This window comes from Aphanomyces invadans, assembly GCF_000520115.1.
Source record: "Aphanomyces invadans strain NJM9701 unplaced genomic scaffold supercont1.37, whole genome shotgun sequence".
In the NCBI taxonomy this organism is placed as follows: Eukaryota; Oomycota; class Saprolegniomycetes; order Saprolegniales; family Verrucalvaceae; genus Aphanomyces; species Aphanomyces invadans.
Window position 1 is genome coordinate 107,323 of NW_008580182.1, and position 13,032 is coordinate 120,354.

Sequence of the window (13,032 nt, forward strand, 5' to 3'; positions counted from 1 at the left end):
GTGGTCAACAGTGCATGCTGTTGGCTGTGGTCACCAGCGCTTGGAGCTGATCAATTCAAACCAACCACCACTTCCGCTGTGCACTCGGTGCTACAGCTCAACTGAATTTCAATAGCCATCAATTCGAGATCATCGCGATGGTCACGCAGCGAGCCCCCCTTAGAGGTCGCACAAGATCCTTATGGCTGGGCAATGGATGAGGCAGAAAAAGAGGAGGCTATGATTAAAGTAGTCATTCCCCCCAGCCACCCACGACGTTGCAAGGTGGAATGGCGGGTCGTCCTGTTAGACGTCAGCGGTTGGGCCATGACCAGTGGTCACGTCATCTTGGTCGCTGTCACCATTGAGGACATGGTGGCAAGTCGGTGGCATGACCCAGCTCGTGGGGCTAACGATCGATTTGAGTGCATCGGAGACAGGGACCGGGCCCAAGTTGTCGTTCATCTGGGTTTCAATTTCGGCAACAGTCACCAAGTACTTGTCAAGGTGCCCCAAATTGGGTCGATTCGGAAAAAACCACGCGATTGCTTTGTCTTGGCCAGTCGCGGTATCCTTTGCTACGACGACTTTCCACCAGTAGTCAGGGGTTCGAATGCCCCACTCGTCGACGAAAATGTCGTTATCCGTCTCATTGTACTTGACGCCACCCCAGGTGCGAACGCCCCCAGGCAGCGTTCGAAAGCACGCTTCGATCGCTTCGGTCTTGGCCCACTGGCATTTATTGAAGGATGAAATCTGCGGCGCGATGTTCGTCATATAGTGAGCTTGGTGGCGAGCTTCGACGCTGTTGGTCATGTGCTCGCTCGCAACTAAGTGGCCGCGGTCATAGCCAGTCTTGGACCCGTAGGCCTTGGTAGATAGCTGTTGGCAATGGCGGTCGTAGTTCGGATCAAAGTAGAACCCTTTTGGGCGAGACGCGACGTGGATGTTTGCGCCGAGGCTGTATTCCCATCGTTTGGCTGATCTTTCGGCGCAGGCGTAGGACAAGTCAAACCCGATGTAGTGTTGTCGCGTGTCGGAGTCAGCAGTCGCGGGGCTTGCAGGATCCGCCATTGAAGAGGCGTGGCAAGCCACCGCCACAACCGTTGCCGTCCATGCTAGCGCAGAGCTCGGCGATCGCGACATAGTTCCTGAAGTGAAGCTGCGGTTTGGTAGGTTGAAACCACCCGGTTGCCGAGCGTGAAACCCCCACAATGCTCACTCTGACCAAGCATCCTACGTCGACAATAAAGCACACCCACATTGCGAGCTAGCCGAATTGAGCTCGCTTCCAAGCCCAATCTAGTTGTCCCGAGCAAGGAGCTCGAAACCTGCCAGGGCTCAAGAGCTGCAAGATTCAATGTTTATCATTGCTTGATTTTCCGGTCAAGTGATGAAAAATCATTGGAAGAAACGAATACATTAGCCAATAAAATGAATGTATTTCAACTTTATCAACCAATCAAATGTCTGTAATTTGTCATGGATCGGTTGTCGCCCTTTTGCGCAATTCGCCAAGCAACTCCTGGATGCTCACGAGATGGCCTTCGGCGATGTCCGCTAGCCTCGTATCCACTGCAAGGCGCTGCTTCTTCAAATCTCGATCTTGTTCCAAGCGTTCCCGGTGCAGATCCACGAGGTGTTCTTGGTGCTCGTTGTACTTTTGAATGGCAGCCGTGAGGGTGGCAAGGGTGGCTTCCCACCGGAGTTGACTCGCATTTGGTGGATGCGAGGCGGTAGTGGGAAGAGTGCTTCGTCGTGCCTTGAGGAAGGACGATTCAGGCTCAGAAGGACAAGACACCGTACTTGCGGGCGACGATGGCGGCATCGTCACTGGAGGAGTGTTAGTGGGCGATGGCGACCGCTTGCGCTTTTTCTTCGATCGGTTGGTTTCTTCCTCCGTCATCGTCACCCCATCCTCAGCGTGAGGATGCGTCGGTGACTCCTTCGCAACTGCGGGCGCCTTGCCTGGATTAAGCGTCACTTTGGATGGGTTCAAACTGGCAGCTGCGACCAGGTTTTCCTTGTTTTTTAGCCACCGCGACAACTGGTTGCACTGAATGCCATGCTTCTTCGCCGTGGCGTAGATCGTTCCACCCGACGCTTCGTACTCTTCGATAATCGCCACTTTCCCCGCCAGCGAGATCGTCTTGCGAAAGCTGGCCGATGGCATAGCGCAGTTGACAGCCGACGTTCAGAAGTGTGTGCTGCACCCATTCCCAGTCCTGCACCCATACTGCGGAAACAGATACTTGCCACAGGATTGTATAAAGTATTAAAGGTATACTTTTGTCTGGCCAGTGAAAAATGAATTTTTCCCATCGAGAAACTCACAACCAACCTTGTCACAGGAAAAAATTGCGCTCCTCCATTTTCCTCATGAAATTCCCGCGAGAACAATCCCCGAGTATATCCATTGAACCAGCGCTTCGAACAAGGTTGATGGCGTCCTAGGTTGATCGAGGACTCTGCAAATAGCGCAAAGACCTTCTTGCAAGAAATTCATTCAATAAGTCAAGAATATTTAGCGTGTTGCGAAGAATATGTGCAATTTTGTTACATCGAATGGATACATCTGGTCCGTTTCTGGATTGTAAGACTAGCCTTATTTTTTGTATAAGTTGGTCAATGTACGTCTTGTACGAGATTGTTTCACACCGTACACGATGTCCCAAGACTAAGTGAACATCCAGCAGACACACCACCCTCCGCAGCCATGCCGCCGCCACCGCCGCCTTGGTCACTGCAGGTTCACCGCACTTCCTCAACCTCCGTCTAGGTCTCTCAATCACATTCTTAGGCGTGGGTAACGTATATTGCGTTCATTCTCGCGGCAACGCTTGCCCACTCCTCTGCTTCTACTGCAATTCTCAGCCCAGACCAGACCACAGCGCTTGTCTCGGTACCAATCTGCCGCTTCGTTTCACGACCATGTGTGCGTCTGGCGGATCGAAATTCGTCCGAGATCATAGCGCCGCTCACTTCCGTGCCGCTTTATGGGCAGTACGCGATATATTCGCCGCTGACGGAGGCGTCCACGTGCCCAACCAACCACACCACATGCGGTAAAAGGAACCCTGTTTTTCAGTCATCGTAGTGCTCACCATGAAATGCGCTATAGTTCCGTCCTCAGCTTATGTTCCTGCGCTGTCACGACTTCCCAACGGCGCGATCAACCTCACCTTTTCTCTCTTGGACGCGGACCTAGTGGCGGACTCGTCACTCATCTTCACGCTGTCCTCGTCGGCGTTTCTTCACGGCCCACCATGCGGCAGTGGTGTCTGTAATGCGACAATGTGGTCGATCCCTTGTCCGCCGTCCTCATCGTCGCCGGTTGTCACCTTTGTCATCTCCAATGCCACAGGGCTCGTCAATGTGTCCCGCACCGGGCGCATCGCTCTGAGCTCCATGCCGCTCGTCGATACGGCCGTTGCGCCTGCGTCCATCGCTGGGTTTGCACCGACAGTGTCGTTTGAATCCGATCCAACCTGCATGCGGCTGAGCATCTACCTTCCTCGGACCCTCGCCATCTCGTCCCTGTCGCTGTGCCTTGCCCTCAACTCGCAGCTTTGCCCCTACACTTTGGTACATATCACACGTCCTAGTCTATCTTGACGAGTTGACACAATACTATCTCTAGCCGTCGTCGTTTCAATCGCTGCCGTCAAACGCCACCAAGGCCACGATCCTCCAGGGCAGCGCGAGTGTGCGCGTCAACCTGACCAACGCGTCCAATGTGTCAATGTGCATGACCCTCGCGTGGGACCCGAGTGACGTGGCAGCGCTGCAAATTCCGCTCGGGCTGTCTTTGTCCAGCGTGCGCTTGGCCAACTCGTCGACAGGACCGTCATCGCCGTCGATGACGTTGGGGTTGCCGTCGTCCATGCTGTGGACGATTGAAGGGACCGACGCGCAGTGCGTGCCGATCGTATATCTCGACTCCCCTCGCTCCGCCGACGTCCTTGAGCCCAAGACGCTGTGGACCGTGGTCTCGCTCGTCCTGTACACGTTTGGGGTCGTGCTCGCGTGCTTACTCGTGCGGCTGCATGGCCTCGCGTTCGTCAAGACGTCAATGTTCAATGACATTGCGCTCGTCTCGGTGCTCCTCGTGTTTCTTTGCTCGTTGTTTTTGCACGTGCTGTGGTATGTGGCGATTTTTCAGCCACTGTACATATGACGGCATGCCATAGGCTCACGATCCTTCACCGACTCCCAGGCTCCAGCGGCATCGAAGCCGGATTCCTCGTCGCGATCTTGGAAGGGCTGCGGGAGACCGTTCTCTGGACGTTTCTCGTCTCGATCTGTGCGCACTGGATGGTCCTGTCATGGCCATTCATTGCTCGACACCATCGTGACACCGGGCACGTTGTCGCCGCTTGGTGCGGCGGGCTTGTCGTGCACTTCCTCGTCCTCTTGCTCTACGTCGTTCAGAACTACAACGTGATGAAATGCACATACGTCGACTACCTGCGCAACTCGCACCAACGCCACAGCGACGGCGGTGCCAAGACTGCGACGTCGGTTAATAGCACCAACTCGACGCTCCAGCTGTGGCTGCCGCTGCTCCAGCCCGCCGACTGGAAGTACGGCGTCGAAAAGGTGTGTGTCGACAGCGGAGGCGGTTTCCTCTACACGTTTGCCCCGCTGCACATCTTGCCGTTGGGTGTGCTCATGCTGCTACTACGCCTCGGGTGTTCGCGGCTGCAATGGCGCCAGTCGAAAACCCCGTTGTATGGGAGCGACCACGTGCCCCTAACAGCGTCCGAGTCGCACAACAGCGTCATGCCGCCGCGAGTGTCCCCAACGACGCCGCATCCCCACCAGCCGCTGCACCGCGGAATCGCCAAGGACTGGATGCTAACTGGAACGAGTGCCACGATCATGGTCGCCCTCGTCACAACTCTAGGGCTGCACCACGGTCTCACGCTGTACTTGTACGCCACAAACCAGCATATGCCCGCGCTCGTGTGGCTTGTCGTTGGTGAATACCTCCCCATGTTGGTGCCGACGCTCGGCTACTTGGCCCTTCAGTGGACTGCGCAAGACATGCCATCCCCCATGCCGTTGGACCGCCAATCCAGTCGATTGCCGCATCATCGTACTCCGCCACACCCGTCGAAGCGGTACAATCGCATCGGCTTGGATCAAATTGACGACGGCGAAGATCAAGGTCTCTTGCCCCTGACACCATCGCCAACGTCGGCATCCGCTGTGCCATTTGGTGAGCGCCATCCTACGCTAGCACACCTCAACGTCACCATGGAGAAATCCCTCGATCAACACCCAGTGATCGTCCAGTTGTTTGTGTCGCACGTGAGCGATCTGCATTCGTGGACACCAGTCGGCGAGGCATTGAATGGCCAGGAGCAGCCGACGCGCCATGTGACTACGCCGTGGCGACCCCACGCGCGGCTTCGCTGTGTCGTGGCAACGCCATCTTCGACAGGGGAACGAATCGTCGATTCTGAATGGGCCATGGACAGCCTCTTGCACACTGGCCGCCTCCTTGTCCAAGCGCCTTCGTCGGTTGAGACGGACGCGGTGATGCCGAACGAAGAAGCGTCTTCGTCGCCGCCCTGGCTCGTGTCGATCTCGCTTGACCGCTTGGAAAATACCATCTCGAAACCACTCGCCATTGCGTTGACGACCAACGACGAGAGCACTCTCCAAGTGACCGAAGTGCTCCGAGAAAGCCCGTGGTCGACAGTTGCCGCGATCGCGTATGTGCAGACGGTAGTGCCTGCAGTCCAAAGCATGGCAGAGCAAGCGGCCGCCGACCTCGCCGCGTTTGACGCGGCACATGGCCGAACCAGGACGGTCCTTCCAATCGACCAGATCCAGGTAAATGTGAGATTGAAAGCACTGGCTGGGAAAGGCATTTGCACTGGAGAGAGACAATTTGACTTATTGTTGGCTGTGGTAGGAAGCAGCAGAGGCTGACAAGGTACGGTCCTGGCTCGTCCAGCGACACCAGAAACGAATGGCGTACGCGACCATGTTGACTACCGAGTGTTTGCCAGCCATGGCCGACCGCCGCGATACCGGTGCGTGGGCGAAACTCACGATCGATGCCAAGTCCAGCGCCCTGAGGTAGTATGATATATTGCTGCGGCGCACTCTTTGCACGACCTTACCATGGCCTGTCGAAGGTACTTGGTTTTGAACATGCATGTGCATGAGCTCCACGTCGAAACTGGTGGCGCCAAGCCGCGGGTGTACTCGACGCTCACGTCGGGGGTGCTGGCCAGCCACTCGGCCACGAAGCTGCCTCCGTTGTCATGCGCTGTCGACGACGACGGTCCGTCGCTGTGGCCGGCGCACGTGCGGTACACGGACGAGGCTGCGTGGTACGATCGATCGAGATATGAACTAGCCATGGAAATGTATCGCGTGGTAGGTCGGCATGGATGCGGGAAACGGAAGCAAATGGCCAAGCGCTGGCAACGCTGGTGACGGCCGTGGTCGACCAGATGAACAAGTCGGGCATTGTATCGACGTGGGTCGAATGGGTCGTCAGAAAGTCGTTTGTTTTGCACATGGAGAGTTTGTTGTCGGACTATGGGAAGGAGCGGCACATGCTCCACGACTGCGCGGCTGCGATGGAGTGGCTCCAGACGCATGTGACTCTGGGCGTCCAACTCGACGAAGACCCCGATGCCACCGACGTTGTCGTCAACATCAAGCTGTACCCATCGCTCCACGACTCCGCGGTGTACGTCGTTACGCAAAAGATAACGAGCGGCCGAACCACTCTCAGTAGGACCGACGACAGCGTCGTGGCTCGACTTGGTGCCACGAAAGTGCATGTGGTGCTGTGTGTGGCTCAGCGGCACTGGCCCAGCACCGCCCACCTCGACGACGTTGTCGCAGTCACTGCTTTGCTCTTCACGCAAGGAATCAATGAAGCCCAGACACTGGCGAACAAGACGGGTGGGTTGTTTAAAGAGACTTTTCCAGACGCTGTCAACCAGCGCAGCCTCGACCGCCTCGCTGCATGCGTGGAATCGAACGCCGGACGGGTAAGAAAAGCGTGTGGCTCGGCGACGTACCTCACGGCCATGGGACTGTCATAGCTGATTCCAGAATGCGCCGTGGTGGTCCGATCGAAGCTGGCGTCGCTGACGCAAAGCATCCTTCAAGCCAAACGAGAACGCGTCAAGAAGAAGCACCCAGAGATTCTCCAAGTGGCAGCACACATCACGCGGCTGATGGGAGGCGGCCGCATCACGGTTTGTGCAACGGGGAAAGAGCGCACGGCCATGGCCGTTACGCTGGAGCACGGTGCGTGGTGTTGAAGAATTGGTTTGATCATTGACTCATGTCGTGTGCAGGCTGGCTCCTCGGACACTTCCATCATGTGCCAGCGCCGAGTGTCCGTCGCGCGATTGCGTCCATGCGCAGCGACGGCGTTCGTCTCGACGTCCTCGAAAAGAACGGCGGCAAGCGACAGTACTCGTTCAGTGCCTTGCAGCGGTCGATGGTGCCAGAGGCTTATCGATGCCCCGAAGGCACATACGACAGCACCATCGCCTAAACCGTGAAATATTTATTCTACCATCATTAGCTCAAGGTGGCGGGCCTTAGCGGCCACCTTCACCCGCCGCCTGGTGGACTGTCGTCGGGTCAGCGCTCTGGAGTTGCTTACAGCAGAGCTGTTTGTTGCTAGAAACTCGAGCCAGCAATTTCTCGAGTATTTCATTTCCGTCGAGATCTTGGAGACAGGAATGTTGGTTATCGCAACGATCTGATTGGTCTATTTTTCGTTTACGGCGTTTGATTGGCTAGTCTTGAACGATTGAGAAGTATCGAGCATACAGCCACCCTCGATCGGGGCACAGGCAGCCTACCAGCATGGAACATCAGGACGTCGTAGGAGTCCCAGCATGACAATGCTAGAAGAGCCAAAACCAGACACCCCATAACGCATGCTGCGAGAACACGGCCAACTCGATGGCTCCACGCATGCGTCGTCGTTTCTGCGCATATTTACAGGCACTTTCATCAGCCAATCAGATCGATTCACCAATTTATCCGGCAATTTCGGTCGAAAGCGGCACCCTGTTTTTCCGCGTTTAGGTCCTCGACCGGATAATCTTTTAAAATCCGGATGGCTGTTGCGTATTCCGAACTTTCGCAGTAAAATCACGGTAACTCCGGCTACCTCTGTCGCTGTACCTGTATCGCCGCTGACAACACGCAGCAACGTGAGAGGCACTTGGAGAGATAGACACCACACGCTGCGACTAAAGTTAGCGCTCCCGAACCTCTCAACACTCAGGTTGAAGACGAGAGTACGTGATGCAACTGTCCCGTTCAGCAGGCAATCGATGGAAAACGACGACGGCAGGTTGTGCATTCGGGAACAATGCAGAACTGCGAAAAATGATTTCTAATATTTATAATTCAATTCTGCATTGAATTAGTAAAATTCTCATGTCATCTGGCCCAATCCGACGCACTGATTGGTTGCCTAAGGTCGCGCGAATGTCTATCGAGCCTTGGAAACGCGGCAGCGCCACATGGACGTGGCGGGAATGGAGACTAGAGAGGAGCGAAGGAAAGGGAGCGATGAACATAGAGAACAGAATCCATGCCCTAGCGATTGCTGAGGCTATAGTTTTGCTTCGCAGATTGACCTACCTCGTACGAGCTAGCTGCTGTAACTACCACGACAATGGACCCCAGAAACAACAAGGAGACATGTAGAAGGCACACGCACACATGTACTTGGAAGAGTCTGTGTCCACATCATCCTTTGAGAAGTGATGTACTTACTGCAGCTCTGATCAAGTTGGCTTGCGTCGTGCACGTTGTTGTGCATGCAATCACATTGCTATGTCGACTTGCTCACATCTGCCATACCATCCCTTTAATCATTAAATAAATATGGTAGAATTCTCAGCTAAGCTTCAGCTGCCACTTCGGCACTTCCGCTCCACATGCGCGGGCGGACGCTCCTGTGTGGGACTCTAACGTCGTCTTCCAAGTGCCCGTCGTGCATGCGCTTGGTCGCGTTCTTCTCCGCCCGGACTTCGTTAACGGTATCTGCGCGCGACTTGCGAATCGCCAAAGCCTCAACGCAGAATGCCGCAATGTCCTGGACATGATACTGTGCTTCCTTGAGTAAGCCAATACGCTCGAGGTGGTTGAACTTGCGTACGCTGCCTCGACGGCAAAGTTTGGACTTGCTGAGATCGATGCTCGTCGAAGACGTGTGTGTTGGCGCCAGTCCAATGGGTGGGCCGGTAGTCTTTGGGACCGCGCTGCCACCGTACGAGACGCTAAACGTGTACGTCGTGGCAGTGGTGAACGTGACACGCCGCGAAGAAAGATTGCATTGAACTTGGTTGTGTTGGAAGGTTTCCGCGGGCGTCGAACTCTCGTCGATCTTGACGGCAGCGGTGGCGGTGGGCTGCGCTCGTTCCATGGGACTGTTTAGATGTGGTGTTGGTGTTGCGGATTTTCGGTGAGAAGTCATGCCAATTATATTACGGTTTGTAAGGGTTACGGCGGGAAATTTCCGGATAAACATGAAAATCAGATGGTTTGGATTTTGGAACTGGCAGCAACAGCCAGGGGCAAACCGCCACCGACACCAGCTCTGCCTGTTGCTGCGCCAGGTCAGGCGCGGTAGACGTGACGTAGCAGTGCAAGTCGTGCCGTATGCATGACTACAACGCACAGCGCCAAAGTGGACTCATGAATGAAGCGGGGCGTGGCGACCCACCGCATTCTTAAAGATAGCTGCATGCCGTTTCTTCGTACTAAGTGATAGACACATTGGGATAGAGTTATGATGCGACAGTGGGGATAAGAAGTGTTTGCCACAGCGTAGTTGAATGCTTCCTATCGCTGAAGGCAGCAATCGCGCAGCGCCTTGCGCTAGTGGTGGTCGAAGAACTGGTAGGTAGTTCGTTGGCGTTTCGACCAACACCATTAAAATGGACAGGTATATTTGCTTACATTTTGCATCCAAATATTACTCATGCACTCAAGGATACGTTGCTCGCATTGAAATTGCATATTTGGTGTCAATATTATCCCCTTCATGAGCTCAAGTTATGCGCGCAATTCCAGGGCACAAAAAAGGGTGGCTGGATAGATGCTTCACCACGAAGCGCCTCCTTTATCATGTAATACCGGCGCATGCAGCCTTTGGAAGTGGCGAGGAATTCTAGCTAGAATCAAGTGAAGTGATTCCATTAAATACGTTGAGATTCTGGCCTTCTTGCTATGCTTCGACACTCAGTCCCATGGCAGGATCCATCATGGTCATACGACGCCGAAATGTCGTCACGCGCTGATACTCGAGCAAACTCTCGTCTCTTGCGCGCTTGATGGCCTTCTTCTCTGCCTTGACTTCGTCGGTGGTGTCAGCGCGCGACTTGCGAATCGCTAACGCCTCGACGCAGAATGTCGCGATATCCTGGACATGATACTCGGCTTGCTTGAGCAATTCAATGCGTTCAAGGTGATTGAACTTGCGCACGGTGCCTCGGCGGCAATGCGTGGATTTGCTGAGATCGGTGTAGGTGACGTGTGTGTGCGTTGGTGCGAGTCCAATGGGCGGACCGGTCAATTTCGGGACTGCGCTGCCGCCGTACGCAACGTCAAACGTGTAGATTTCTGCTGTGGTGAACGAGACTGCCCGAGAAGATGACATCCGTGCGCTTGTGGTGCTAGCGCGGTGGCTGGCTGTTGTGACGGTCGAGGCGTTGCTGGTGGCTGGTTCCATTTCGTTTCGGGCTGAGGTTTCGATGTGGTTGCAGTAAGTGTTTTGGCAGGTCGCGAAGGAAGTCGCGACTGAATTACTTCAAGCTTGTATATTATCAGGAGGGGTGTCCAATTTGTCCGGATAATATCAGCCAATCAAACGACGCGATACGCGGACCAAATAAAGGGAACGTTGTGGCCCTCCATCGATGGCTTTGACTCTGCCATCTCGATCGGGTGAGGGATGCGTGGCCTTAAACGTCGGAGGAGATGCGATATCTTTGAGGCTAGATGCTGCGTATTGGTTTAGTATGCATACTACGGCTAAAACCGCTCATTTGAGCTAGAGTCGTGATGTGGTCGAACTGGACTGCCGTTCCAGGTCTACCCTTCCTCTGGAGCTTCGAGCTATCGGTGCTGTTGAGACAATGTTGAAGCTTGATGTATCCATGGTGGTGACATCATGATGTGACCGCGTGCAGAGGACGCTGCTGTGCCTCTCACCGTTTTCTTTCCACCGCTGCCTCCATTTTCACGTCTTTTGAGCTCAGACGTGGCGGCGTGGGTGACGTGGAAACCGACAACCTCAGGTACACAAATGCATAAAATATTTCTGTATACATATTGCTTATTCACTACTTTGTATTTATTATATACATATTCGACTACTACATTGAGATTTCGTTTCTCATGTGTATCAAGTTTTCAGCCAAGTGCGTTACTTAATATTGTTTTTATCACATAATTCTATCAATATATATACGGCTTTCCTCAATATATTATCGGAACGCCCACACAGCACACGTTGCCTCTTTCGGTTGAGATAGTGTGATGGGTCAACGAGATGGCGGCAAAGAAGCCCATGGGCGGAGGCTTTATCTCGTTCGCGACTGACATCACGATTAGATGGAGGTTCGACACGTTGCTTCGAATGAACATAGCACATCTTAAGTTAAACACGGACCATCTCGATGCTTCTACGGTTGCAGACTGTGGCAGGGCGGCTCAAACATGGGAGGCCTCAGGCGCTTTAGTTCATGCATTGCATTCATCATCGTGTCTTCTGTATCATCTGCCTTATGGCCTTCGTCGTCGCGAGGAGTATCTTCGTCGTCAGCAACATCAGCTTGATAGACTTCTCTCCTGAATTGATGCAGCGATTCCTGTCGTGATTTGCGAATGTCGATGGCGTCCATGCAAAAGGTCGCAATGTCTTGGACATGGTACTTGGCTCGCTTGAGCATGTCGATGCGCTCGAGATGATCGAATTTGCGCACCCGTCGACGCCGTTTGTGTTCGACGTCAGAGGTCTGCAGCTGGTATAGTTCGTCTCGCAAGTCTTCATGGAATTCGTCAATGTGAATGTCGGCCATGCCAATGGGCGGGCCGGATTTCTTGGGAAGAGCACTGCCGCCATACGCAACGTTGAAGACGTACGTTGTTGCCGTGGTGAACGTGACCACCCGCGACGATGGTGCGCGGGGAGGGGTCACCTCAAACAGCGCTTCCACGTGTGTGGGGCTGGCGTCATCTGCGTCTTGCTTGAGTCTTTCCGCCGCAGTGGTCATGGCAGCAGTTTGCAATAGCTCCATCCTGGCAATCTGTGTCGACGGCTTCTCCACTTTGACTCAATGGTAAGGTTTGGCGGCGTTACTTCCGCGGGGGCGGTCCATCCACGAGGAGTCACGACTCGTTGCACTGGATCTTTGTATTCATCGCGGCGGGGTGACACACCTGGGGTTATCCGGATGACCCCTGGAAATTCGAGCCAATCAATGCCCAGGACAAGATTGGGGCACCGCAGCCACCGTGTCTTGGCCATCAGTCTCGCTCAATGGACGCCAAGGCTTCACATGACCCTGAGGTCCCGTCGGAGATCGAGGGTCTTGTGGCTAGGAGCGCCGATCGCGGTCGAAGTGGCGGGTCGGTGCGCTGAAGCCTCGGCTGACGATGCATAGGCATACATTAGTAGTGTGGTTTCGCTCCCATTTTCAACAAGCACGATATATTCAACCCGACGAGCACAAGCGTCGATATCTGCAGAGAAGCGGCTTCTTGAACGACACGCTGTTTCTTTGCGATATTTATGCCCAGGAAGGATATTTTGGATGCGGTACAGTATGCATGGATGGCCTCTGGCTCCACGCGATCTACCGGCCGCGGAAGCATGGCTCTGCGAAACAGAATCGAGACCGTAGCTGGCGGTGGCAATAACGTACGGGAAGGTATTGCGGGCGACCAGGCCCTCCATGCGGCCCATGGAGTTCGGCACTCTGTCGCAATGTCCATGAGCAAGCGTAAGGTCGATAACCATGTCGTTTGAGCATTCAACTTGTCCGG

General features: G+C 54.5%; 6 protein-coding genes across 6 annotated transcripts; 1 reads left to right on the top strand and 5 right to left on the bottom strand.

Annotated features, from left to right (window-relative positions):
• Positions 1 to 197: 197 nt before the first annotated feature.
• On the bottom strand, positions 198 to 1,147 carry H310_12192 (hypothetical protein). The gene has a single exon (XM_008879178.1). The coding sequence runs from the start codon at positions 1,123 to 1,125 to the stop codon at positions 286 to 288; it is 840 nt and encodes a 279-aa protein (XP_008877400.1). The 5' UTR covers positions 1,126 to 1,147; the 3' UTR covers positions 198 to 285.
• Positions 1,148 to 1,406: 259 nt separating this feature from the next.
• Positions 1,407 to 2,169, bottom strand: H310_12193 (hypothetical protein). Its single transcript, XM_008879179.1, has one exon. The coding sequence runs from the start codon at positions 2,150 to 2,152 to the stop codon at positions 1,460 to 1,462; it is 693 nt and encodes a 230-aa protein (XP_008877401.1). The 5' UTR covers positions 2,153 to 2,169; the 3' UTR covers positions 1,407 to 1,459.
• A 501-nt stretch (positions 2,170 to 2,670) lies between these two features.
• Positions 2,671 to 7,542, top strand: H310_12194 (hypothetical protein). The gene is made up of 11 exons (XM_008879180.1): positions 2,671 to 2,728; positions 2,780 to 3,044; positions 3,101 to 3,564; positions 3,620 to 4,122; positions 4,170 to 5,820; positions 5,903 to 6,069; positions 6,129 to 6,326; positions 6,377 to 6,691; positions 6,737 to 6,998; positions 7,053 to 7,260; positions 7,311 to 7,542. Exons 1-11 carry the CDS (start codon positions 2,696 to 2,698, stop codon positions 7,511 to 7,513), a joined length of 4,269 nt encoding a protein of 1,422 aa, XP_008877402.1. The 5' UTR covers positions 2,671 to 2,695; the 3' UTR covers positions 7,514 to 7,542.
• A 1,283-nt stretch (positions 7,543 to 8,825) lies between these two features.
• H310_12195 (hypothetical protein) lies at positions 8,826 to 9,437 on the bottom strand. Its single transcript, XM_008879181.1, has one exon. The coding sequence runs from the start codon at positions 9,404 to 9,406 to the stop codon at positions 8,882 to 8,884; it is 525 nt and encodes a 174-aa protein (XP_008877403.1). The 5' UTR covers positions 9,407 to 9,437; the 3' UTR covers positions 8,826 to 8,881.
• Positions 9,438 to 10,151: 714 nt separating this feature from the next.
• H310_12196 (hypothetical protein) lies at positions 10,152 to 10,775 on the bottom strand. Its single transcript, XM_008879182.1, has one exon. It carries the CDS (start codon positions 10,712 to 10,714, stop codon positions 10,211 to 10,213), a length of 504 nt encoding a protein of 167 aa, XP_008877404.1. The 5' UTR covers positions 10,715 to 10,775; the 3' UTR covers positions 10,152 to 10,210.
• Positions 10,776 to 11,618: 843 nt separating this feature from the next.
• On the bottom strand, positions 11,619 to 12,418 carry H310_12197 (hypothetical protein). The gene has a single exon (XM_008879183.1). The coding sequence runs from the start codon at positions 12,282 to 12,284 to the stop codon at positions 11,670 to 11,672; it is 615 nt and encodes a 204-aa protein (XP_008877405.1). The 5' UTR covers positions 12,285 to 12,418; the 3' UTR covers positions 11,619 to 11,669.
• Positions 12,419 to 13,032: the final 614 nt, after the last annotated feature.